Here is a 26584-nt window from a genome sequence, read left to right as displayed (position 1 = left end):
GATGGGGTGATGGGAAAGTACTATATTGAGAGATGTTTATGATATATTTAATGTATGTTGTTATAACAGATTCGTTGATGATTTGCTTTTTATATAGAAGGTGTCCACACCACATTTATAAATTTTAATATGATTAATTCTTGGTCTGAATTCTTGTTTCACCTTGGGTGATGGGGACTAATGTAAACTTCTTGGATGTAAATCTGAAATGGGATGAAAGGAATAATATTTTTGAACGTAAGGCGCATAGAAAAGAAACATTTGTAAATAGTTATTTACACAATAAGAGTAATCATCCAGGGTTTATTAAAAAGAATATTCCAAAAGGACAGCTAATAAGGTGTAGTAGGGTGACTAGTAATGACGAAGTTACTAAGGAAGAATTTATAAACATTTGTGAAATGTTTATAGCCAGGGGTTATGATAAAGATTATCTCAGTAAGTTAGCAGAGGAGGTTTATAGTAAAATGGCAAGAAAAATATCCCCCTGTTTTGAAGCAACCATTTAGGAGTGACACAGGGATTAATGGGGGTGATAGAAATAATAAGTTAACCTCTAATTTAGAAATGTCCATGGATAGTAAAGACATTAGGACAATTATTGAAAATAGAGGATTTTAGAAGGTAACAAAGATTTGTTTGAAATAATAGGCAGTAAGCCTTACTTTGTGTATACCAATAATTATAACTTGGAAAAAAAAAATTCCAAAGGGATAATATTAAGTATACCCCAGATTATTTACATACTCAAAAAGGTGAGGGAATGTAGAAGTGTGGAAATTGTGGGTATTGTAGATATATTTTAGAAGGCCATTCATTAACACATCCAGTTATCCCCTTACTATTAAAATGCCAGGGCATGTCACTTGCAAAACAAAAGGGATGGGTGTATGTTTGTTTATGCAGTGGGTGCTCTGGGTTTTATGTAGGAATGACTACTAGGTCTCTTTATAAGAGGGTAAGAGAATATTACTATAATATAAAAAATTGAGATGAAAGTTCTTTATACAGGTATACAGTTGAATGTGAAATATATAAGAAATTTCTTTTCTCAATTTTAGAAGTGAGCAAATTGGATGCAAGAAGTGGTAATTTTAAAAACCTTTTAGAACAAAGGGAAACTTGTTGGCAAGTTAAACTTCAGGCAGATAAAACACGTGGTTTAAACGAGGTTAATATCAAATGATTTTTAAAATACAGAAAATTATATGTGAATAAGTAGTTTTGTTTGGGGTTCTGCCGTATTGTTCTAAAATTATTAGATAGTAATTGGTTAATTGTTTATGGTGTTAATTGAAAGGTGTGTATATGATGGATGATTTTTGTATTGTTTGTTGAGTTCTGAAGAAGTCATGATCAAAGCGGTCAAAATAAAGTGTACGCTAAAGAAGTGTGGTTACAGTTTGATGCCTCATGCCAGTTACCAGTATCTTGCTCTGTTTTGGTGTTTTTTGTAGTGGTAGAAGCTTTCTGTGTAATTAAGAAAATATGATGAATTATAGGAGTAGGGTCGAGTATTTTGGTTATGCAGTGATATTAATATGGTTTTCCCTTTAACAAATGATCTGATGATGTCAGTCTTCATTTATCCTTGACGTATGGCACTCTTTTATGACGCTCGGAACTGGCTCAGCCTTTATAACAGCCCAAGAGAACTAAAAACTCTCAAGCTTAAGCCCTACCTGGAATGCCCCTTTATAGATTACCTCAGATCTCATGTGCCGCTGTTCTACATAAGATGCATCAGCCAAACTTGTTTATCTACTCAGGTAACTTTTCACCTTCTGTTTTACTACCTCTTCCTTTGCACTTTGGTGTTCTTGCTTACTGTTGGTAGTTTTTTCCTGTTAGACTGTAGTCTCATTTTTAGTTTGATGACTGAGTGCACTGTTTAACTTTGTACCTTGTGGTATCTGTTTTATCATTGTTGGTAGCTCTATCCCTTTTGCCCCTACCTCTTGGTAGTTCTGGCCTGCAATTATTGGTAGCCCTTTTTCCCATTTTTTCACATTCTTTTTCTTCTTTCTAGTGTATGTATAGCTAGTGTGAGTGTCTTCTGCCGTTGTTTTTTTATCCGTCAACATGGCAGATAAAAGTAAAGGAACAACTGGCTTTAAACAAGGTTGTGGTTATGGAAGAAAAATGTCCAATTCTGATGAGCATTCATTTTGTGTTTACTGTTTGGGCCCGATGCATTTACAAGAGGATTGTGCTATTTGTCAAGCTTTTAGTCACCGGGCCCTTGTAGAACGTCATGAGGTTGATGGATCAGCTCCTCATGGTTGGGGGCTTTTCAGTCTCTTCCCAGGTTTCACTCCCTTCTGGAGAAGGAACTTTCTCTGTAAGGACCCCACCAGGCATTCCTCCTCTAACCTCCACCGAGATATTTGAGACCATGACTCCGATTTTCTTGGTTCCAGCTGTTCTGCTGCCTACAGCTCTTATGCCTTCAGCTCCAGTGTCTGCCCGGAGTTCCTTGGCTCCTTAGAAATGATGGACTTTCGGGGTTGTAGCTCCACTGTGTCTTTTGTGGGCTCTTTCTCTGTTTCAGTCTCAATGGCAGTCTTCCCGGAGCAAGTTGGGACCACTGTTCCAAGCTTGTCCTTCACAGTTCTGGTCCCCATTCCTCTTCGGGGGGACCGGCCTTCCAGATCATGGAGAGGGCCTAGGCCTCTGCAGGTTCTCCACTGGTTCTTTTCCAGTCTGAGCATTTTGCCAAGACTCCCTCTTTTCCAGAAGTTCCATCAACCTTCATGCCCAGACAGTGAGCATCGAAGCTCCAGGGCACCCCTGTACAGGACCTTACCTCTTCAGAGTCCTCCACAGAATTTCCCATTGGGAGGTGCACCCTGGAAGAGGACATCTAAGAGGAAACACCTAGATTCCCAGGAAGAATCTGTCACGGAACTTACAGACTTCGATGACGAGGAGGGTCCCCCCAGTCACCCCACAGAAAACATTTCTTTTGGAGACATTCTTGAAATATTAAAGCAGAGGGGTGGCTGGAAGCCCAAAGACCCTTCCTCACAGTAGTAAGTGTACCTGCAAGCTTTCGGTGCTCACCCATCTACCTCTTGGGTGACCCCACCTGCTGCTGATCTCATAGCTGGCATGGAAGACCCCTAACTGTGTAGAATTAATCCCAAGGAGACGAGACAGCATCCATTCAGTGCCAGAGGACCATCAGTTTTGGGCCAGGGGTTTAGCAGTAGATGCCATGGTGGTTGTGGCTGCCACGAAGAAGAGACTTGCAGAAGAGAGTTCCACTGTTCATCCCCCTAACTTGAGAGTCCAGGGGGATGGACAGGTTCAGGAAGCAAACGTACGCTTCTTCAACCTTTGCCTTACTGTTGTCAAACTTTATGGTAAACTTCACCAAACTTCAGAGTGATCTGATCAAGGAGCTCTGAAATACCCTTGCAGGAGCTGTGTCTGAGGAAGTACAGGACAAAGTAGCCTCCCAGCTTGCCATCCTGGAATCTGTTTTTAACTCTTCCATGAGGCCCGTTGCACATGCAACTGAGGGGACAAGTAGGGTTGCAGGTTCCAGCATAGCCATAAGAAGGCATGCCTAGATGCGCTTGTGTGAATTTACTGAGCCATTTAAGTCTTCGTTCGTCATGCATTTGACAGATCTTCCCTTTTTGACCCCAAAGTCAGAGATACCTTGGCCAGGTCTAAAAAGGATGGAAAGACCCTATCGGCCATGGGCATACGTTTCGCTGCTCCCCAACGTTCCTATTCCAGGAACCAGAGGAGCGGAAAAATGTGGATCTGAAGTAAGTTTACTTCATTTGGTCTTCAATCTGTGGGTTTCGGATCCACATTGGATCCTACACTGCCACATTTTCCAGCTATTGCCTCAAGCTCCTCCCTTTACCCATAATACCCCCTGTCTCCCTTCTCCCCCCAGATCTCATTTACCACCTGCGTAGCAAGAAGCGTGGTCTGAGCAGTGAGTTTACTGGGGCATGTAAGTGAAGTTTTCTGCCAACTTTTCAAATTTCTTCTATCCTCTCTCTGTTGTCAGTAAAAAAAAAAAAAAAAAAAAAAAGTGTTTTTCTCTTCTTTCTGTCTGTACTTTTTAGTGTGTGTGTGTGGGCGGGCCTGGTGCAGGGGTGGCAGAGGATCCAAAAGCAAGTTTCAGAAAATGCACAGTGTGTGTCCATAAGCTCTTTCCAGCAGATGGCCACAATCTATGCATGCTATGCCTGGGTGCAGACCACCTTAAGTCTCCCTGTTCTGTTTGTGCTGGGTTCAACCCCAGAGCACTTAAGGACATGTGGGACAAACTTATCCTTAAAGGCTTGCTTCCCTTCTCTGGGACGACAATCCTTTCTTCCCCCACTGGGGGAACAGTGACCGCTGCATCTTCCTCCTCTTCCCCAGCCTCTGGGGCTCAAACTCTTCCCAAAAGACCTGGGGAAAGGGATAAGACTAAAAAAAGACTAGCTTCGCAAGTGGTACCCTGATCGCTCATGGCAGACAGGTCCCCCACCCAAAGTGAGGCCTGCGACTAGGCCTGAGTCTCCTTGGCTACATTCTCCAAGGTTTTCCCCCGAGCCCGAGGAACCCCGTAGCCAGTCCCCTGCTAGGTCCTCTCTCCACTCGCTTTCCCGACAATTTTCAGTGGCGTCATCCCACTTCACCCGGAGCCTTAGCGACTTGGAGATGGACAAAATGATGCAGAGGTTTATCTGCACTCTGATCCAGATAGGGGTCTTGCCGGTGCCCTCTTCCTCCGGAGGCAGCTCCTTGCAACCTTTTTTCCATCCAATAGCTCCTCCAATCCAACCGGAGGTTTCAGAGTTTTTGGATACAGAGATCATTGGGGTCAGTGCCGACGGTACCGTCTACTTCGATGCCAGCTGTTACCTTGAGCTTGTCTGATCCGAGCTCTCAGAGCTGTAGCCTCGGGATCAGATCCGAGGTGGTGCTTTGGCTCCAAGTGCTTCGGAGCGGAGCATTCCCTATGGTGTCTCTGCTCCAACTCCCTGTCTGGTCAGGGGGGAATGTCATCCGCCGGTAGTTCCCAGTAGGTTCTTTCTCCATCAGCCTTTGACGTGGTGGCGAGGGTTCTCGCAGTGTTGAGACCTCTGACCATCTCATCTTCTTACTCTCTCCAGATTGACCCCCCCCCCCCCCCAGCTGTGAATGCGGTTCAGACCATCTTGATGTCTCGGGGACAGCCCGTGGTCGTGATGCCTCAGGAAGTTCCCTCGAGGGAACAGCAAGAGGTTTGCGAGTCCTCCCCAGAGAGTCCCACTGAGGACATGCCTCGCAAACAGATGTGTAAGAGGAGGCATTTGGACTCTGCACCAGAGTCCCTCACTGAAGACACAGACTTGGAGGAAGGGAAAGGTTCCCCACGGTCATCCCCCGAGGATGTCTCATTTGGAGACATCATGGAGCTCCTCCGCCAGAGGGGAGGAGGTGATCTGCCCCAGAACCGACCTCTGACGAGTCTGTGTTCCTGGAGGCATTCGGCTTGGTCCCATCTACCTCCTGGATGTCCCTTTCTGCAGATCTTTTAATGGATCTCATAACATCTAGGGCATGATGGAAGGAACCAGACACTGTAGAGCCCATCCCCAAGCACCCCGACAAAGTATTGAGCCCCCCCCCCCCGTCAGACAGGATGCACTGGAACAACGGATCCCCTGTAGATGCGATGATAGTGGCAGCTGCCACTAAGGAGGAGTTCGCTCAGGAAAGCTCCATGGTTCACCCTCCTGATCAGGAATAGTGTGGTGGACCATTTTGGGTAGTGGGTGTATACTTTAGTGACCTTCTCCATGAGGGTACTGAACTACATGGAGTCGACCCCAGCATCCATGTCAGCAGAGGACAAGAAGATGTTCTCCGGCCACTCTTAAAGCGGTTGCGAATACTTCCATGCGACTGCTCTCTCATGCCACAGAGGGAGCCACAAGGGCTGTGGGGACAGCCTTTGCTATCAGGCTTCACACCTGGCTCCAGCTGTGTCCGTTCTCGAAGCCCTTTAAGGCGTCTTTTACCAGTGCCCTGTATGGTGATTCTTCCTTCTTTGGGAAATCCATCAGCGAGACTAGTCCAGAGCGAGAAGGATGGGAAGACATTGTCTGCCTTCGAGATCCACTTCTCACCCTCTCAAAAATCCCTTTTCTAGGAATCAGCGTGGGACGAAGATGTAATTCTGGAAGTCTCGGGCATTTTCCCGGGATGCTTAGGACTCTCCTTCCCCCAGAGGCAAGAGGGGGTTGCAATAGATGCCGCCTTAGAGGCAGTGGGGATCCAACGAATTTCAGGTCCCGAGAACCCTTCTCTGAGATATCCGGGCAGCAGCCTTGAAGGTTTGCCTGACTGCTCATCTCTGGAGGCAGTGAGGGGTCTCCTGTCGCTGCACCCAACATGGGAGTCCACGACAGATCTTTGGGTGTTGCGAATCATATCCAGAGGATATTTCGTTCCGTTCAAGGAACTGCCCTATCCAAACAAGCACCTCCCAGGCATTCCACCCACGCAAAGGGAGGAAGCAGCACTAGTAATCAGAAAGCTGCTGAAGAAACAAGTCATTCAGCCAGTCCCCCTAGACCAGTAGGGATCTGTCATTTATTCCTGGTTCTTTTTGGTGCCAAAGAAAATGGGGGACCTCAGACCAATCTTGGATCTGTCCACATTGAACCTGTCAGTAACCAAGGCAAAGTACTGGATAGTGACTCTTTAATCCATCCTGCCCTTTCTGCAGGCCAAAGATTGGATGTGCTCGATTGACCTCTAGGATGCGTACTATCACATCAAGATAGAGAGGTGCTCCCGGAGGTTTCTCCACTTGTGGCTGGGAGCCAATCTTTATCAGTTCAGAGCCCTTCCCTTTGATCTCATCACAGCCCCCAGGGTGACATTTGTAGCGGCGCACCTGAGGCTTCAGGGTATTCCGGTTTTCTCTTACCTGGATGATTGACTGTTTGCTCTTTTCCCCGTCAAAGCATCTTCTCTGCCAAGCCAGGGATTACATCCTTCTGCTAGCAAACAAATTGGGCATCACCATCAATCTGTACAAGTCTTCATTGGCCCCGGTCTAGATTTTAGACTTTATTGGGGCTCGGTTGGACACTGTTCAAATGAGAGTTTTTCTCACTTCAGACAGGACACGCAGTGTAAAATACATGTGTTGCACATTCTTCATACCCAGTTCCTGACAACCGAAACAGTCCTAAGGGCGTTGGGTTCCATGGTGGCCATGAGCAATCTTCTGCCTATGGTTCTTCTTCATATGAGAGTTCTTCAGTGGACACTTGCAGTCCATTGGTTCCTGTTAGATCTTCCTCTGTCCTTTCCTGTGCGGGTTTCAAGGGTATGCAGGGGACTGCCTTTGATGGTAGATTTAGTCCCTGGACCTCCTCAAGGGACGCTCCTTTCATCCTTCCTTTCCCAAAACCACGGTGACCATGGATACTTCCCAGCGAGGGGGGTGGGCCACTGCTCGGGAAGGACAGTTCAAGGCACGTGGTCCTTCCGAGACCAGCTTGCATATCAACTTACTAGAGATGAGGACGGTCCTTCATGCTCGTCTTTCTCTAGGGACGATTGCAATTCAGACAGACAGTATGTCATTGGTCTGGTATATCCCCTCTGTTGAGAAGCCATGAGAGTGTGGGAATGGGTGATCTCTACTGGCTGCTTTCTGGTGGCAATGCACATTCTGTGGCAGTCCAACATTCTAGCGGACAGGCTCGGCAGGTCTATCCTGATGCCTTACGACTGGTCTCAGAATCCTTCAGTAGTGGAACAGATCTTTCAAAGGTGGGGGTCATCCTTGCTGCGATCTCTTTGCATCTCCTTCCAATGTGAAATGCAGCGAGTTTTTCGCTCTGAACCCCTCCCCCCCTTGCAGGGGGAAAGCCCCCAGAGATGCACTAGTACATGCTTGGCTTCCCGGTCTTCTCCGTGCTTATCCTCCGCTTCCTCTTATGTCAAAGTTTCTTCAGAAAGGCCAAAGGCTGGGGAGCACTGTGATCCTCATCGCCCCATTCTGGCCTCGCCAAGTTTGGTTCCCTTAATATGGTCTCATATGGTAGTTCCTCCATGGATGTTGGATCCAGTTCTAGATCTTATTTCTCATTCCTCAGGGATTCCTCACCCAGACCTGGACAGTCTGAAGCTCACGGCTTGGCTGCCCCAGTTCCCATGATCATTAAGACTCCCAGATTATCATCCCCCTGTTACATGGATTTTGGTAGCGGCTCATAAATCTTCCACCAGAAAGGTGTATCAGAGTAAATGGAAACGTTTCTCCATATGGGCCACTCAGTGGGCCTTGGATCCCTTTACTTACACCTCTTTTGGCAATCTTAGATTTTCTGGTGAGTATATTTCATCAGGGAGTGGGGGGCACTGCTCATCTACAGTTAAAGTCCAGCTGGCAGCTATTTTTAATTTTCATGTGGGAGTGAACAGGTCTTCCTTGGCGTCTTCCAAACTTTGTAAGACTTTCCTTAAGGGTGCCTTCCTTCTTAGACCTCTGGTTAAGAACCCTACGCTTCTGTGGGATCTTACTTTAGTGTTACAGGCATTAGAGACTGCACCGTTTGAATCTGTGGCCTCAGGTGATTTGCAATTTGTGACCTGGAAAACTGCCTTCTTGGTTGCCATTACGTCAGCCAGAAGAGTATCAGAACTCCAGGCTCTTTCTATCAAAGTGCTTTACATGATTTTTCACAAAGACAGTGTGTCATTGCGCACTAATCCATCTTTTCTTTCTAAAGTAGCCTGTGAAGACAGTATTAATCAAACTATCAATTTGCCATTTTTTCCCTAACTTTCAAAATGAAGGGTAATACAAGCGGCACCTGCTAGATGTTCATAGACAGCTGAGATTCTACTTGCACAGGACAAAACTTTTTCATAAATCTGATCAGCTATTCGTGTCTTATTTTAAACTCTCTTGGGGAAGCCAGTTTCTAAGGCAACCATTGCTCACTGGATCACCCAGTGCATTGTTCGAGATTATGCTGTTAAAACAATGTCTCCTCCAGGACAAGTGAAGGCACATTCTACTCGATCTATGGCTACGTCAGCTGCCTTCTGGTCTAGGGTGTCTCTGGATGATATCTGTTCGGCAGCCACTTGGTCCTCATCTCATACCTTCATTTCACACTACAAACGGGATATTGCATCTAGAAAGAGAGCATCATTCAGCTCTGCGGTGCTCCGGAATATCCTTCCATGAGGGCCACCCAGGAGTTTTTGGTAGCTGGGGACTCTGTCCCACAGGTTGAAGTTCAAATGAAGTAAACTACTTCAGATAAAGAAGTTATATACTCACCATAACATACATTCCATCTAAGTAGTTGTACTTCATTTGTCTTCAGCTGTCCCCCCCCCTCCTTTCCCTCTGACCTTGTTACTTAGTGAAGGTTGTTATACCTTTGTGTAGGTTGTGAGACCCTTGGTCCTGTCTGGGACCTGGAGTTTTTTTTTTTTTTTTGTGGCTCACGCTTGTAATAAGGTTCTGTTGGGTCTGGTGTTTGGTATTATTTAGGCAGGAAACTCGATCTGAAGGGAGTAGGGAGATGGGGAGTATTATGGGTAAGGGGAGGAGCTTGGAGCTCAGATCAGTAGCTTGAAAATGTGGCTGTGTCATATCCAATGTGGATCCGAAACCCACAGATTGAAGACAAATGAAGTACAACTACTCAGATGGAACGTTATGGTGAGTGCATAACTTCTTTTTCACGAAAACTCAAGGGCCTTTCCAAGACGCACTTGGCAGTGACTAACCTCAGGGCAGAGGGGAGGTGCTATAGTAGAAGATGCCAACCTCATGGCAGAGGTGGCCCGCAAAATCAGGGTTCCAGAGATTCTTTCTCAGGGAAGCCCTAACAGCACTCCTGAAGGGAGATCTGATTGCTCATCACTGGAGGCAGCAGGGGAAGATTGTCCTTGCCACTCACTGGCAACAACCACAGATTCTCGGGTGCTAAGGATCATTGCCAGAGGATCCTATGTTCCCTTCTTTCTCACTCCAAAAACAAGAAGAATCCCTGATAGTTCCACCCAACCAGAGGGATCAGGCAGCTGTGGAAATTCAAACACTGCTAGAAAAAAGTAATCCAAGAAGCTCCACCAGACCAGATAGGATCCAGATTGTACTCAATGTTCTTTTTAGTGCCAAAAAAGACAAGGAACTGGAGACCAGTTTTGGATCTTTGTCTTTTGAACAAGTTTGTTCAGCAGACAAAATTCTGGATGGTCACTGTTCAGTTTGTTCTCCCCTTCTTAGGGAAAGATGATTGGATGTACTATAAACCTCCAGTCACTGTCAGTTCAAAGGTCTTCCCTTCGGTCTCACCACCGTTCCTTGGGTCTTCACCAAGAGTATGGCAGGAGTAGCAGCTCACTTGAGACTGCACGAATTCCGAGTGCCTCCTTATTTAGACAATTGGCTCATTACCTCTCTCACCAGGCTTCTACTAGAACAGATAAGATTTTATTCTACATACTATTGCTCGTCTGGGTATAACTGTGAATCATACCAAATCCCAACTAAGGCTGACTCAGCAATTGGAGTTAATAGAAGCTTGCCTGAATCCAACCTCTTGCATAGCCTCCTTTTCTCTTCACAGATTGTAGCAGATAAGATCCCAGATAGATGTTATTCTCTCCAATGACAGTGCACCTACTCTGTTAGTTCTGCAGGCTCTAGGATCCATGGCAGCAGCCATCACTCTGGCTCTGCTAGTAAGATCTCACATGAGAATTGTGCAGTGGCTTCTAGCCTCCCAATGGTCCATCCTCACTCATCCCTTGACACATCACATCCGGATCACCAACTGCTGCAAGAATGACTTATCCTGGTAGATGGAATTCTTTTAGGCTGACCATTTATTTCACCCCAACCCAAGGCTGTAGTAACCACGGACACCTTCTAGATGGTGTGGGAGGCATTGTCTGGGCAGAACAGTCCAAGGCACTTGGTCCCTGATGGAGACCAATGTGCATATCAATATTCTGGAACCGAGGGCAGTACTGTTAGCATTGCAAGCCTTCCAAACCGTCCTCCCTCAAAAGTGATAGCAGACACACTGAGCAGATGCATCCTCCTGCCCTCCCAAATGGTCTCTCAATCCCAGAGTAGTGATGGAGATTTTATGTCACTGGGCCAGCCTTGCTGTGACCTATTTGCATCACCCCTAAATAACAAGTGCAGCAGCTACTCTGCCCTAATGCACCCTCAGGAGGGAGTCCCTGAGAGACACTCTCCTTAAAGATTGGCACTCGGGACTACTCTGTGCCTTTTCCCCCCATTTCACTAATACCTCACTTCTTGAAGAAAACCATAAGGTTGAAGAGCAGGGTGATTCATTGCTCCATTCTGGCCCCACCAAATGTGGTACCCCTTTCTTAGGCCTCCTCTACTTTAACATCCATGGACTCTCGACCCAGGTCCAGACCTCCTGTCCCATCCACAGGGACTAGTTTACCCCCATCTGAAAAACCCCACGCTTACAGCTTGGTTACTCCAGTTCCATTAATTGCCAGGCAAAATAACTTCTCTCCAGTTCAAACAATTTTGTTGGCTTCCCCAAGCCTTCTACTAGGAAGCTCTACCACAGTAAGTGGAAAAGATTCTCTATTTGGGCACGTGATAATGGAATTGATTCCTTTTCGGCACCAGTTGAAAATATTTTAGAATTTTTGGCTACCCTTTTCCAACAGGGAGCTGCTGCTTCTACCATCAGAGTTCAACTTGCTGCTATTTCTAACTTCCCTGATGACTTTGAAGAGCATTCGTTAATCTCACACAGGCTGTGTAGTTTTTCCAAAAGGAACCTTGAAGTTAAAACCACCTTTTAGAGACCCCCTCGTCCCCTAGCATCTTACTATGATTCTGCAGTCCTTGGTCCTTTCCCCTTTTGAGCCGGTGGCCTCCTTGTGACTTGAAGTTTCTTTCATGGAAGATCATTTTGTTGGTAGTTATTACGTCTGCCAGAAGAATTTCAGAGATTCATGCCTTATCTTCAAAACCCCCATATTTGATTTTTCATAAGAACAGGGTGTCACTAAGAACCAACCCATCCTTTCTTCCAAAAGTAGTATCTGAAACTAACATTAATCAATCTGTTGATTTACCAGGCTTCTTCCCTAATTTTTCTAACAAGGGAGAATATTGTTTACATTTACTAGATGTTCACAGACAATTACATTTTTGTATCAGCAGAACTAAAGACTTTAGGAAGTCGGACCATGTGTTCTTCATGTTTCACTGTTGCAGTCATCACACTTGGGTTGTCTGCCTGCAGCCCTCAGTCGGCCCGAATACCAGAGACTTAGTATTTCTGCGTCAGTTACTGTCGCTCCAGGATTGACGTCAGGGGTATAAAAACAGGCAAGCAATGCCATTACGTTAGTCTTTCTTGCCAAGGAGCCCGAAGCAGAAACAGTATCACACGAGTGCCGGTCGGCTGATACCAGAGTTTTCGTTTTTGAATTGAATCATCCTGAAGTATTCTAAAGCTAAGTACCCCGTTGGGGATCCTTTTCTCTTGCTCTAACCAATGTCAGAAAAAGTTAACAATTGTCTCGCCTGTGGAAAGCAAATACCACACAGCGATTTCCATTCTTACTGCGTCACCTGTTTAGGCCCAGACCACAACATACCTCGCTGTCAGTTTTGTGCTTTGTTCAATGCCCAAACTATTCGTCATCAGGCTCTTTTTGTCGCTAAATGCTTTCTTTCCGTATTCTGAAATGGCTATGGTAAGCCATCCGACTACCGATCTTCCAAAAAAAGTAAGGATAAAGACAGAGACTGCACAGGTCCAAAACTGCTGACGACACTTCTGTTAAGCTAGTCGCCAATTTGCCGGTACTCGGGCACTTTCGCAGCCCCTGATACCTGCTTTGATGGATTCGCAGGCTGCTACCGAGACCCGTTCAGAGTCTGGTATGCCGTGAGACTCTTCTTTGACTATGGAACCTGTGGATGTCTCTACCTTGGATGGGTCCGGAGCCGCTGTGCAGGCACCGGCTTCTGAGGACGTTTTTCGCACTACTGATATTCAACACAGGCTGACAATTTCTTTCGCGTCTTCAGTTCTGTCTAAAACTACCGAGTTTCTAAGGCCAAGAGTACGAGCTACGCCTAAAAAAAAACGACAGTTCAAATTCAAGCACCTGCTTCCTTGCCACAACATCAAATGCTTAAAATGGCAGAAGATCTGATTATGCTGATTAGGGATAGCCAGCCTCCCCCTGCTAAGAGGGAGAGGCCTGCCTCCAGCAGCTTTAACAGACCAAGACTCCAACTCTGAGTTTTTTATTATGAGGACATGGCTTTTTCTGCTTATGAGGATTTGGATGCAGAGGATCCATTCCCTCTGCTTCACCTCCAGAGGATTTTTCTTTTGGTGAAACCCTACATACTTTGAGAGCATTTCCCCTGGGAATGCCAAGACTATCCTCAGTCCAAAAAGAGACTCAGAGAATTTTTAGAGTTGCCACAACATAGACCTTTAGCAATACCTCCAGTTTTGGATGTTGTGGATGATGTCTTTATGGAATCCAGTTTAACTCCTGATACTTTACCCCCTGCTCCTAGGAAACCAGGCAGGTACAACAGAGTTCCTGACTCTCACAAATTTCTTTTCAAAAATCCTACTGCTGACCCAGAGGTCATCTCCCAGGGACCTAAAGGTATAAAAGCAACTACGACTAAGAATCCCACCCCTTCGGACAGGGATTCCAGAGCTTTAGACAGATGGTGTAAAAAAGTATACACCTCTGCAACTCTCGCCATTAGGGCATTGAATTGCCAGTTTCACATGCTGAAGTACCAACAACATATTATGGAACTTATTAAGCAAAAATTAGCTACCTTTACAGACTGCAGAAAATAAAGAATTACAAGAGCTTATGCATTCTGCAAGCCAAGTCAGCAAGCATACCTTGCAATGTGGCTTTGACGCTCTTGAAGCTTCTTGTAGGGCAGCAGTCACTGGTTCTGTACTGAGAAGGCATGCATGGCTTAAGGAACAGACCTTGTCAGACCATGTCAAATCAAAATTACTAGATGCTCCTTTGAAAAAGGACAGTCTGGCACCAAAGCAGAAGCGGTTCTAAAAAAGATAGAAGAAAAAGCTAAATCTGTGCAGAAGTCAAAGATTTCTTGCAAGTGCAGCCTCCTAGATTCAGTAGGCGTTGCCCCCCGAAGCATTGATTTTCTCCAATACCCTCAAGGCCATCCCAAACTAGACCCAGGGGAAACAGACCCCCCCCCCCCGACTACAGTCAGGTTATGCAGAGATCTAAGCAATGGAGTGCCTCCACTTCAAAAATGGGTACTGCTAAGCCACCCCCTTACGGAAAGAATTCACAGTGTTTTTGCAACTCCACTCCTCATCTCTGACCAATTGCTCGTGCCCCTAGGAGGAAAAATTGCCCATCATGCAAAAAACTGGACATCCATCACCAAAGACCCGATGGATCCTCAACATTGTATCCCAGGGATAAAAATTTTACTTCCACTCCCTGCCAACCCCAAAAGGGTTCCCAGACCTTCCTCCAAACCAGTAGGCAGAGGCACAAAACCAAGTTCAATCCCTGCTCTCTCCATAAGGGCAATTCATCCTGTTCCTGCAGAAGAGATAGGTCAAGGGTTTTATTCCAGACCTTTCCTGGTACCCAGAAAAGAGGGCACTTGGCACCCAGTCCTAGATCTTTCCATTCTAAACAGCTTCCTGGTGGTACCAAATTTCAAAATGCTCACTCTTCAGCAGTTTCTTCCTATGCTATCCAAAGATGCCTGGTTAGCCACCCTAGACCTAAAAGAAGCCTATCTGCATATCCCTTTCAGGGACTCGTGCAGGAAATATCTACGTTTCAGGGCAGGCTCTATTATTATCAGTTCTCTGCACTTCCCTTTGGCTTATCCACTGCTCCCAGAGTCTTCACAAAATGCCTGACTCCAGCCATTGCCTACTGCAGACAGAGAAAAATTCAAATTTACCCGTACTTGGACGACTGCCTGATTCGGGCAGACAATCAGGAAATGCTCTTGCAGCACTTGACATGTGTAAAGAACCTTCTAACTTCCCTGGGGTACACTATCAACGAAAAGAAATCAAAACTAGTCCCCAGTCAAAAGATTGTATTCCTGGGAGCGAGCTTGGACACACCATCCCAGATGGCATTTCTTACTCCAAAAAAGGAAGCCTATTTGACAGGCTACTTCACTCAAATGGCCACCAGAACCCAGCTATCTGCAAGGAAAATTCTGCAGGCTCTAGGATTTATGGCCTCTTGCATCCTACTAATTCCTTATGCCAGACTGCATATGATGAAACTTCAGTGATACTTAAAAAGTATTTGGTGCCAACATTCTCAGGACCTGGAAACTGTCATATCTATCATACCTTGTCTAAGGACAGAGTTTCTTTGGTGGGCAGCAGCATGCAACCACAACAAGGGACTTCCCTTTACTCAACCCCACGTCTCCCAGACCCTAACCACAGATGCATTAGACTATGCCTCGGGGGGGGGGGGGTACACCTGAATGACAAGTGCATTCAGGGCCACTGGAGCCCAGGTCAAATGCATCTGCACATGAACCAAAAAGAGATGCTATCTGTTCAACATGCTGTAACAGCTTTCAGAGCCCTACTCTCACCAGGACCCCTGCTAATAAAAGTAGACACCACCACAGTTATGTGGTACATCAACAAGCAGGGGGGAACCCACTCTTACCCACTCTGCAGGCTAGCCATGGCCCTTTAGAACACGGCCTTGGACATGCAGGTTTATCTGCAAGCTCAATTCCCGCCAGGCAAACAAAACTCCCTGGCAGACATCTTAAGCAGAAATCTCCTAGACCCACACAAGTGGCAATTAGAACCCAGCACCTTCAGCCTTCTAATCCAGAAATGAGGTACCCCAGAGGTGGACCTCTTTTCCTCCGACTGCTATCACCAGCTCAGCAAATTCTGCACCAGGACATCTCACAGCAGGTCCTGGAAAGTGGATGCCCTATCCTTCCAGTGGGAAAACCTCTCTGTCTATGCATTCCCTCCTCTGCCCCACTCTCAAAAATATTACTCAAGATAAGACAGGACAGACAAAGGACAATCCTGATTGCCCCGGACTGGCCACGCCAACATTGGTACCCACTACTGCGCAGCCTGTCACCATTGTCACTCTGGCACCTACTCCAGATCCCAACCCTCCTCACTCAGCAGGGGGGACAGATCTTGCATCCGCAACTATAAACCCTGAATCTGGCAGCCTGGCTTATTCCTTGAATTCTCCCCCAGTGACCAGCCTAAGCAAGCAGGTGCTGGACATCATTCTTTAAGCCAGAAGACCCAGTACAAGGAAATCCTATGCTGATAAGTGGAAAAGGTATTGCTCCTGGATTTGGTCTAATGAGAGGGCACAGCATTGCCCTCCTTACCTCTAATCCTGGATTACTTAGCAGATCTGCTCCACAGAGGCCTATTCTTCTCCATTAAGATGCATGCCTCTGCTATCTGTGCTCATTACAACACTGAGTCACCTCTCTTCTCTCACCCTTTCATCAAACAGTTCCTGAGAGGGGCAAACAACTTAAGGCCACCAAGGAGAGCACCCACCTCTGCTTGGGACCTTAACTTTGTACTAGAAAAACTCATGCTCACCCCCGTTTGAGCCTGCAGCATCAGCAGAGTTAAAATTCCTCTCTTGGAAAACAGCCTTGCTTCTGGCCATCACTTCAGCTAGAAGTGTGTCTGAGTTACAAGCACTTATGGCTGTGGATCACTCCCTCAGGACTAATCCTTCCTTTATGCCTAAAGTGCTGTCCAGTGCAACTCTCAACCAATCTATCCATTTACCAACCTTCTTCCTTAACCCTCAGAATAAAGGGGAGAGAGGATCCTGCAGTCCTTGGACGTGCACAGGCAGCTCAGATTCTACCTGGATAGGACTAAGCCCTTCAGGAAATCTGACCAGTTACTACTCAGTTTTGCACCAGGGGCAGAGAGCAAGGCCATTTCAAAATGGACAATTTTCAAATGGATAGCAAACTGAATCCATTTCTGCTACAAACACCATGGGAAACCAACCCCTCAGGGTGTTGGAACACATTCCACTAGGGCAACTTCTACCTCTACAGCATTCCTCGGGTGACTCCCTATCAGGGACATTCTGACTTGGAGTTCTGTACACACCTTCACCAAGCATTGCCACCTGCTTATCTTTTCCATATCCAGGGCAGGTTTTGCAACAGCGGTCCTGCAGAGGCCATCCTAGCCAACCCCAACTCTTCTTGACTGCCTCCACCCTTTCTTCAGCTTTGAGAATCAACCCAAGTGTGATGACTGCAACATTGAAACAAAGAGCATAGTACAGTTGTGTACACTTACCATAAATGTAGATGTTCAAGTGTATTCACTGTTGCAGTCCTGGTTTCCCTCCCTCCAGCCCCCTTCTCTGTCTCTCTCCTCTGTGTATATTACTCACCCCTTACAGGTGTATTGGTATTTACTTTTTACTGGTGGTGATTTCCTACCATAGCTTAGCTCCCTATTGAGAGGCTCTTGACATTTGGGGCAAGAAAATCTGATGTAATGGCGTCTGCTGCCTGTTTTTATACCCCTGATGACCTGACATCAGTCCTAGAGGTACAGCAACCAACGCAGAAATACCAAGTCTCTGGTATTCGGGCTGACTGAGGGCTACCTGCAGGCAGATAACCTAAGTGTGATGACTGCAACAGTGAATACACTCGAAGATTTACATTTATGGTAAGTGTACACATCTGTACTTTGTTTCCTTTTAAGGTCCATCCATGAGTAAACCAGTTTCACAGGTAACTTTTTCTAAATGGTTAATGGAGTGTATAAGCTTTATCTACAATAAGAAAAACCTCTGATTACCAGCCCCTGTGAGAGTGCATTCTACAAAGGCAGTAGCCACTTCTACTGTTTTCCACTCAAAGGCTTCCATGGATGAAATGTGTGCAGCAGCAACCTGGGCTACTCTACCCACCTTTATCACTCATAACGTGGATCTGGTCTTCAGGGGAATAACTTCCTTTGGGTCTGTGGTGCTCAGGAATATCCTCCCATAAGGCCTTCCAAAATGCAAGATAGCTGGGACTCTGGTGTATACTTCAAGGGTAAATGAAGATTGACAAAATTAGATAAAGAAAATTACTTACCATAATGTTCCATCTGTGGTGGTGTTCATTTATCCTTGACACCCTGCCCTCTTTTAGACTCCTTGTAGGGAATGGACTCTAGTCCTAGTTTTGTTATTTCATATATGACCTTGGACATAGCTTCTTCAGTTGTTATAGGACTACTTTTTCTGGTCTTCATTTATAGCTGCAAACTCAGTCTGAGGTAATCTAGAGATGGGCATTCTGGGTAGGGACATAGCTCGAGAGTTTTTGATTCTCGAGCTAGCTGTTATAATGGCTAAGCCAGTTCTGAGAGTTGGAACGGAGTCCCATGCATCAAGGGTAAATGAAGATTGACACCACTGATCGAACGTTATGGTACGTACATAACTTTTTCAGTGTAATTTGACAAGTATGTAGCTGAGGACAGTTGTACATTGTTTCCATGGAGATCAGCTGACTGTGGTTACAAGCAATGAATCTTGAGAGTTCTGAGCATTGTTTGCTTTGGGAAGTATAAAACTGAAAGATACAAGGAAGTGAATAACCAGTAGCATTCCTAACAGCCTACATACTTCATTGCATTTACTTGAAATGTGTAATTTAGTTTTATTTAAAGATATCCAGTGCACTTTTTCTTAAGGCTAAAAGTAAATGTTTTCTGAAAGCATACAAAAATGTTTTTCACATATGTGAGGAGAATAGTGATGAGAAAAGAACAGACATTCAGTTGTAGGTGGGTGCACAGTCTGTAACGTGCACTTTAGCATGGTTAACCTTAATTTTAGGTTAGGTAGTGCGTGTGCGTGCAGCTGTCTATTTGACGCAGTTGCTGCTGTCAGGGGAGTTAAAACTTAAGTTATGTGAAGATGTACATAGTTTTGTGTGTTTTTAAGGAGTATTATGCTGGCGTGTATTTATATTCCACCTAAAACTCCTGTTGTGGAGCTTAAGGAAATTTTGGGAGAAATCTGCTTTCAGCGGGGAATATTACTTGTAGGTGGGGATTGGGGGGTGTATGTGTTTTTGTTTTGAGAGTTTTCATTAAACATAAGGTCTTGAAAATGTGACATTGGTTTAAATGGAGATAAGAAACAAATGTATAAAATCTTACCTTGCAAAACATTAGTGAGTGCATGTAACACAAAAGTTAGACATGTAAACAAGCTGTCATGTATAGTAGGTAGAAATAACTTCTTATAATGGCAAAACTAACCGCATTGTTTTGGACTGTAAATGGCCTCGTGTATAGACAAAAAGGTAAGAGTATTGACTTAAATTAAGAAATGCAGAGTACAAATAGCAATGCTGTAGGAGACACATTTGGAAAGAAATGATCATGTGATTTTGATTAAAAAAATCAGGATGGATATTAACCAGAATATCAGGGACAAAGGAAAAGGGAAATAATTATACTAATTGCTTGAGGAGCTCCAGTAGTGATAGAAGTGGGGGGAAAGATGGTAATGGTAGATTTGTGGTAATAAAGGACTACTGGCAAGAGAGGAGGATTATGCTGGCATGTACTTACATTCCACCTAAAACTGCTGTTATGGAGATTAAGAAAATTTTGGGAGAAATAATCAGCTTTCAGCAGGGAATATTAATTATAAGTCAGGACTGGAAATTGATTTGCAACAACGAGGATATATTTGTGTGCCCTAGAAGGGAAAATATAGTGAAAGACTGTAGATTTCTGCCAAAATTTATGAACATATTTAGTACTGAAGTCGTGAGTTCAGTAGTAGAAACTCTGAGAAAATGTACATATTCCCCAAGGTACAATGACTGGTCTAGACTAGATGGAAATTATATTTCGCAGGAACATCTGCATTTAATTATAGCTTTGACATGCATGCAATAACTATTTCAGACCATGCACCAATAAAATCTAAGAGAAAAATGCAGGGCAATGAAGTAAATATTCGACACTGACACTTTCCCACATACCTATTGAAAAGGTTGGAATTTAAAGAATGAGTAGTGGATGTTATTTGATGGTTATTAGGGGAAGTAGAAATTTCTTCAAATGTTATAGCTAGTGAGTGGAATAAAATGAGAGTCGATTTTAAAAATGGAGTAGAAGTAAGAGAAAAATATGGTTAAGAAGTAACAGGAATTATTTAGAGTTGCTAAGTATTGCAGAGTAAGGGGAATCTTGCACAACAAGAAGCACGGCTGCAGTATGTTAAAGAGAAGATAAGGGAGTATCTGGATAACTTGCATGAGTTTAGAAATATTGCTGTTAAGCAACTTTTTTTTTTTTTTTTTTTTTTGATAAGTCGAAATCACAAAAACTTTTATCACATTGACATGGACAGCAGAAAGTAGAAAAGATTGTTGCCCAACTTAGAGAGCCTATAAAAAGAAAAATAACCAGAGGTCCTGTAGAGATATTAAAATTATTTGGGAAATTTTATGAAAATTTATATAAAGCCGAGAATGTGGAAATCAAAAGCACAAATGGAGATATTTATGGAAGACTTGCGTATGCCAAGGTTAGAGGTAAATGAGGCTCAACAATTACCAGTTAAGGTAGGAGGAGATGAGATAAAAACTGACGTATAATCAGTCTGCAGGAAACTCTCCAGAAACTGATGGTATTCCATTGGAAGTTTGGAAGCGAGGTGGGAAGAAAGTGTAAAGATCTGGGAGGTTTTGTTTAAATAATATTTTAAAAGGAGAAGCACCTACATCCTGGAAGAAAGCTGTGGTGGCTATAGTACCTAAAGACAGTAAAGATGCATCAGACCCAGCTTCATATAGCCCATTTCAATTTTAAACCAAAAATTATCAAGTGTCTATAATAGCTGAAAGAATGGCAAAGGTGTTATCAAGATTGATAGGTATGGATCACTGTAGTTTTGTGTAGTGGAGGCAAACATTTGATAACATTAATAGAACAGTGATGATCCAGATGGAAGCAGAATGTTAGAAAATAACTATCTTTGTTGGTGGGTCTTGATGCAGGAAAAACATTTGACAGAGTAAGCTGGGATTTTATGAAAAGGGCAAAGGAAACATTTTTATTCCCTGGTACAATAATATGGTCACTTAGTAGATTATATGAGGGATTGAAGGCAAGAATTAAAGTGGGGAGTATTCCTCTCTGATAAGTTGTCTGAACAGAAGAGCGAGGCAGAAGTTTCCACTTTCCTCTTTATCTGCTTTATATTTACAGCCATTGGCAAAGAAAATAAGGGACCCAGAAATTCAAGGATATAATTGGTATTAAAAAAGGTTGTGTCTGTTTGCAGATTATATTATTTTGTACCTGATGAAATCAGAAAAGGGCATCTCAATGTTATGGAACATTGAGACAGTTTCAGGTGTTTTCTGAATATAAAATTAGTAATGATAAAGGCTATTGATGTAAATTATGTACACATACATGAATTTGTTCAGCAATACTCATATTCATGTGGACCTGATAAGATTAGGTATTTAGGAGTATGGATTACAAAAGACTTCTGTTATGGCAGCTAACGATATGTGAGAAGGGTTCCTGTTATATAATTGAAGACGCAATCATTTAAATGCGTCTTGATCGAACTTGAAAGCATGAAACAGCAAAATAGCGAAACGACATACAAGCAATTTCTTTCTCTGGTAAAGAAATCGCTTGGCCGCCTCCGTTACTCTGCCATTTTCCTCACTGTAGTGCAATCGCAGAGTTGGTATATTTAAGTAGGGGAGTTTGGGGGGCTGTGCCCCCCACTTTATGTAATGTTTTGAAGTTTTATTTATTTATTTACATTTGTTGACCGGGAATGTCCGACTGGATGCAGGTCCATTTTCAGCGGAGGCCCGGGGAGAAAAGCTCCACAAATAAAAAAAAAATAATGTTTGTGGAACAGCGATCCCCCCCCCCCCCCCGGGAAAAAATCGCTGATCCGAGTGATCAGAATTGTAAGCTTTCGCTTACATTGGGTCGATATATCAGTGTTCACTTTAAGTGTTTGCTGATTTAATATAGACCTAGTGAGAAGTCGTAAACAAAAGATAATGCAAAAACTTTGAAACTGGAAGCTCTTGATTATAGATGGCAAGATACAAGCAGTCAAAATGTTTAGTCCCTTCACTTTTATATACAGGTCAGGCATATTTTTATCAAACACAGGAGATGATGTAAATAATAAAGAATTGAAGGAATTTATTTGGGAGGGAAAGAGGACACTGGTCAAGTGGGATAAGCTGAGCCTTCCAGTCTAACATGGTGATTTAGAATTACCTGATTTGAAGGGATGTTTTAGAGCTGTACAGTTAAGGCTCATATACATAGTAGAAGCAGAAAGCTATAGTTCAAAGTGGAAAGGAATAATGAAGCAGGAAAATTTCAACAAATAGAGTGTGGGATTTTGGATGCAGATCTTTAAGGAGAATGACAGCCATACAGAATATTATATTAATAAAGTAGCAGAAGGTATTCTAGGATCTAAGCCAACCAGTGAATAAAGAAAGATTATGCTGATAGGGATCACTTAATTTAGGGGTACAGAGAATAGGAAAGAAGGAAAAATGGCAAATGAGCCAAAATATTGATGATAAATAACTGTAGAGAGGAAAGGTAATAGAATGGGAAGAGGCAAAGATGACATTTGGACTCTAAGTTAGAGACTGCCTTCCCTATGAGGGATTGATATTGGAGGTATAGGCAGAGAGAGAGAGTTAGGGGAGTCCTAACTTAAAGTCTTGTACTGGTAGAGTTTTAGTTGACCCTAGAACTTCTCTAGAAGCTGCTGTTAAAAAGGGAAAATTAGTAGGGTATATGAAATAGTGCACGATAACTATATGAATCAATTAGAAGGGGTTAGAAAAGATTGGGAAGGATTGGATAAGTAATTTACAAGGGAAAAATAGGAGGACATATATGTATGGCTCCCATGTATCCAACAAAATCTAGAAGATTTTTTTTTCTTAAGGGTTTGCATAGGTATTTTTGTACCCCACTCGGACTAAAAAGTTTTACTCGGGTAGTTGGCAAATGCTGAAGGTGTGATGTGGAAGAAAGAGGTAACTGGGTTCATTTGCTTTGGGACTGTTTACGAGTTGGCAGACTTTAAAAATTTGTCTACATAGTACTCTGTCAGAAGTATTGTGTGAGCAAATGGTTGTAACTAAGAAAATTATTATTTTGAGGTGAGACAAAGGATCTGAATTGACTTGACATAGTAAGGCCATGTTAAGTTTAATTCTGGTGGCTGCCGAAAAAGCAGTTGCTTAGAAAATGAAAATCCGAGTCTAAATTCACTGTATTTGAAGCATTGAATATTGTAACAGATAAAAAACTAAGTGTGATCTTTAGAAAGTGGTATGAGAAAATGACATAGAAGTAAATGGAAATTGTGGGAACAAGTACGTGCAGAATAATGTTCTGGAGGAGTGAATTTTAAGGGAAGGCAGGACTTGAGCAGTAATGTTGGACTGATAGTTACGCAAAAGAACGTGTGGTATAAGGTATGTAGCTTAGAACATGTTAAAATGATTTGTTTTCTTTTATATATGTGTGTTTTGCTTATGTCTTAAGTGCTAGTTTAATAAAAAGACTTAAACTGCAACAAGTACTTTACTTTCTACAAAACCAGACTATGAAATTGGTAATAATCCTGATTTACTTTTATTTTATACTCTTTTGGGGGGGACTTAGTATTTTTGCAGATGCATTTTTATTATGTAGTTATAACTGTTCAGTGTTTCACTTGTCTACCGGACTTTGTACCTTCTGTGATTACTCCATGTTTATGATTCAGTTCTTTTTACAAATTTCTTCACCTTGACTTTGCCTGCTAATGTTCTTTTGAGATCAGTGCACTGCTCTGGTAAACAGGCTTTTTTTTTTTTTTTTAAATTTTTATAGCCTGTGGCATGCCTAGTGCAATATTAAGGTTAACTTAGCGGTGATCATCGTAGCTTAATGCATGCTGTTTCCTAGGTATGTCTGTCTGTAGGAAGTGGAACATTGTATATCAGTGCATAGCTGTAATACTGATAAGCTAGCTAACAGTGATTAGCATGCCTTGTGGTACACAATTCTGCAAAGTCTACAAGAATCCATTAGAAATTCAGATTCCTCTGTTAAGCCTTCTGACATGACAGCCATTAGATGGAGATGACTGACTGTGCTGTATAAGTGGTGTGTTTGAAGACTGACTGATTTGTCTTTATAATACAAGTATAGTGGTGCATTCATCCTCTCTTGGTTTCCTTCAGTGTATTAATAGCGTCTATATTACATAATCAAACTTTTAAAAGTTTGAACGTCATATGGTCGACACCATATGATCAAACTTTTAAAAGTTCAAAATTGTAATAAAAAAATAAACAAAAGAAAACTACCTGAACGGTATAAACAGGGGGGCAAGCACCGCTGCACACCCCCGCTCTTTAAATATACCAACTCCGAGATCGCACTACAGTGCAGAAAAGGGAAATCTTCTCATTCCGCATTGTGCGGAGATCTCCATTGAAACTTTTGAACTTTTAAAAGTTCGATCATATGGTGTCGACCATACGGCGTTCAAACTTTTAAGTTTGACAACGTGATATAGACCCTATTACTGTACAGTTCCACACACGAGTCATTTAACAGCGACTGTGCCCCAATGATACTTGTGCAATTTAGCATTTCCTTTTTCTGATAAAATTTACTGTAAGTTGCAGGGTTGACCAGATGTAAACTGTTTCATGTGCAAATGAACAGGAACTAAACAGAAGTGTAAACTAGAATGAACGTCTTCATGCTGTGTGAATGAGTAATGCACTCAAACTGTTAAAGCAACCTGATTTTTTTTTTTAAATTCAGTCATGCACTGTTTTCTGTTTTATTGAAGTAATTATACATACTCTGGGTTGACTAAAAAAGTTTTTTTTTTTTTTTTTTTAACAACTTTCAGGTTAACATTGGCAGAATACCATGAGCAGGAAGAAATCTTCAAACTTCGGTTAGGTCATTTAAAAAAGGTACAAATTTCACTTTTTAGTGGGAATTATGGGTGAAAACTTAGTTTCTGTTTATGGGTTACTAATTATGGTGTACTGTAATTTTGCTACATGGATTGCCTTTATATATACTGTTCAAGCATTCTTTTTTGTTCACATTATGGTATGGTTCATAAACAAAAAATGAAAGAAAACACTACTATCTAAAGATCCGACTCGATAGAAAAACCGATATTGTAAAACAAACGAAGGTGGACCACCACGTAAAATAAAATAAACTTTTAATAACAAAAATAAGCGCTTTCACGTACCACCAATGTACGCTTCATCAGATCTTAAAACACAACTGATAAAATCTCATTTTTATACAGCAGTAAAGTGATTAATCATATTCAATCAATCAATTAACTAATTAATTAACAATCCATTAAGATTTTCATAGTATTTATACTCTAAACATTATTTTTAAAAGCCCATCAATTTTATACATGTAGAAATAGCGTAGCAATGTGTAATAAAGAATATCAAAGAAAACTTATCTATAAACATGTAAAAGTAAATGTATATAAAACATATATATATAAAAGTATAAATATAAATTAATTATAATGTAAAAATGTTTAAAACGTATATAGGCATATAGAAATGTATATAAAAATGGTGCATCTGTATACGATGGTTAAATAACTGAATGTTTAAGATGAATTTTTAGAAGTATATATATATATATATATATATATATATATATATATATAGATCTTCATATTAAAACTATAAGCTATATAGTAGCATAGACTATTTTAAGCTACAAGCTTCAAGAATTGGTTTTATCGTAATAAATTGATTAAGACCTTGTGTTTGATGTGCACATAACCTGAAAATCCATTGAAGTTCAATAGTCTCTAAATAATTCATATTATTCCCTCCTCTCTTATTCGGGACTACTAACTGCAATACTCTAAATGTAAACACGTGACCCTTATTCATCATAATGTGTTTAGCTAAGGCATTTAATGGATTCTGTTTCCTAATGTCATATAAGTGATTATATATTCTATCCTTTAGTCTTCTTGTTGTCAAGCCAACATAAAAGGCCTGACATTGTTTACAGGTCGCCAAGTATATAAGGTTAACATTATCACAAGTTGCAAAAAACCTGGGTATAAAATTAAAGTTCAGAATAGGATGTGTAAACTCTTGAATATCACTAATCGAATCACAGGAATTACATTTACCGCAAGCAAAAGTACCATAAACCTTCATTTTGTTACATGGTTGCCTAGTATTTTTATGGCTATAATCAGAGCATAGCAGTCTCTTCAAGTTTTTACTATTCCTATATGTGAAACTTGGTGTTTCACCTACTAATTTACTAATGTCAGGATCTGTTGTAAGCACATGCCAATTTTTACGTACAATTGTCATTACTTCTTTGTTGTCATTAGTAAATCTTGTTGTAAAAGTCACTTTTTGATCACTTTTACTACGACTGACATATCTCAAACCTTT

General features: G+C 42.5%; 1 protein-coding gene across 6 annotated transcripts in view; it reads left to right on the top strand.

Annotated features, from left to right (window-relative positions):
- The window catches only part of TLK2 (tousled like kinase 2), a 3436060-nt gene that overhangs the window by 2194005 nt on the left and 1215471 nt on the right, over positions 1–26584 (top strand). For all 6 annotated transcript variants that reach the window (XM_044055220.1, XM_044055218.1, XM_044055219.1 and 3 more), the window contains one exon: positions 25030–25096. In XM_044055220.1, the coding sequence (XP_043911155.1) occupies positions 25030–25096 (67 nt within the window). The remainder of the gene's footprint in view (positions 1–25029; positions 25097–26584) is intronic.

The sequence above is a fragment of the Protopterus annectens genome, chromosome 13.part0 (assembly GCF_019279795.1).
Source record: "Protopterus annectens isolate FY-2018-M chromosome 13.part0, PAN1.0, whole genome shotgun sequence".
NCBI lineage: Eukaryota > Metazoa > Chordata > Ceratodontiformes > Protopteridae > Protopterus > Protopterus annectens.
The sequence above is the reverse complement of the archived record's forward strand: the minus strand, read 5'-3'. Positions and strand labels throughout refer to the sequence as shown.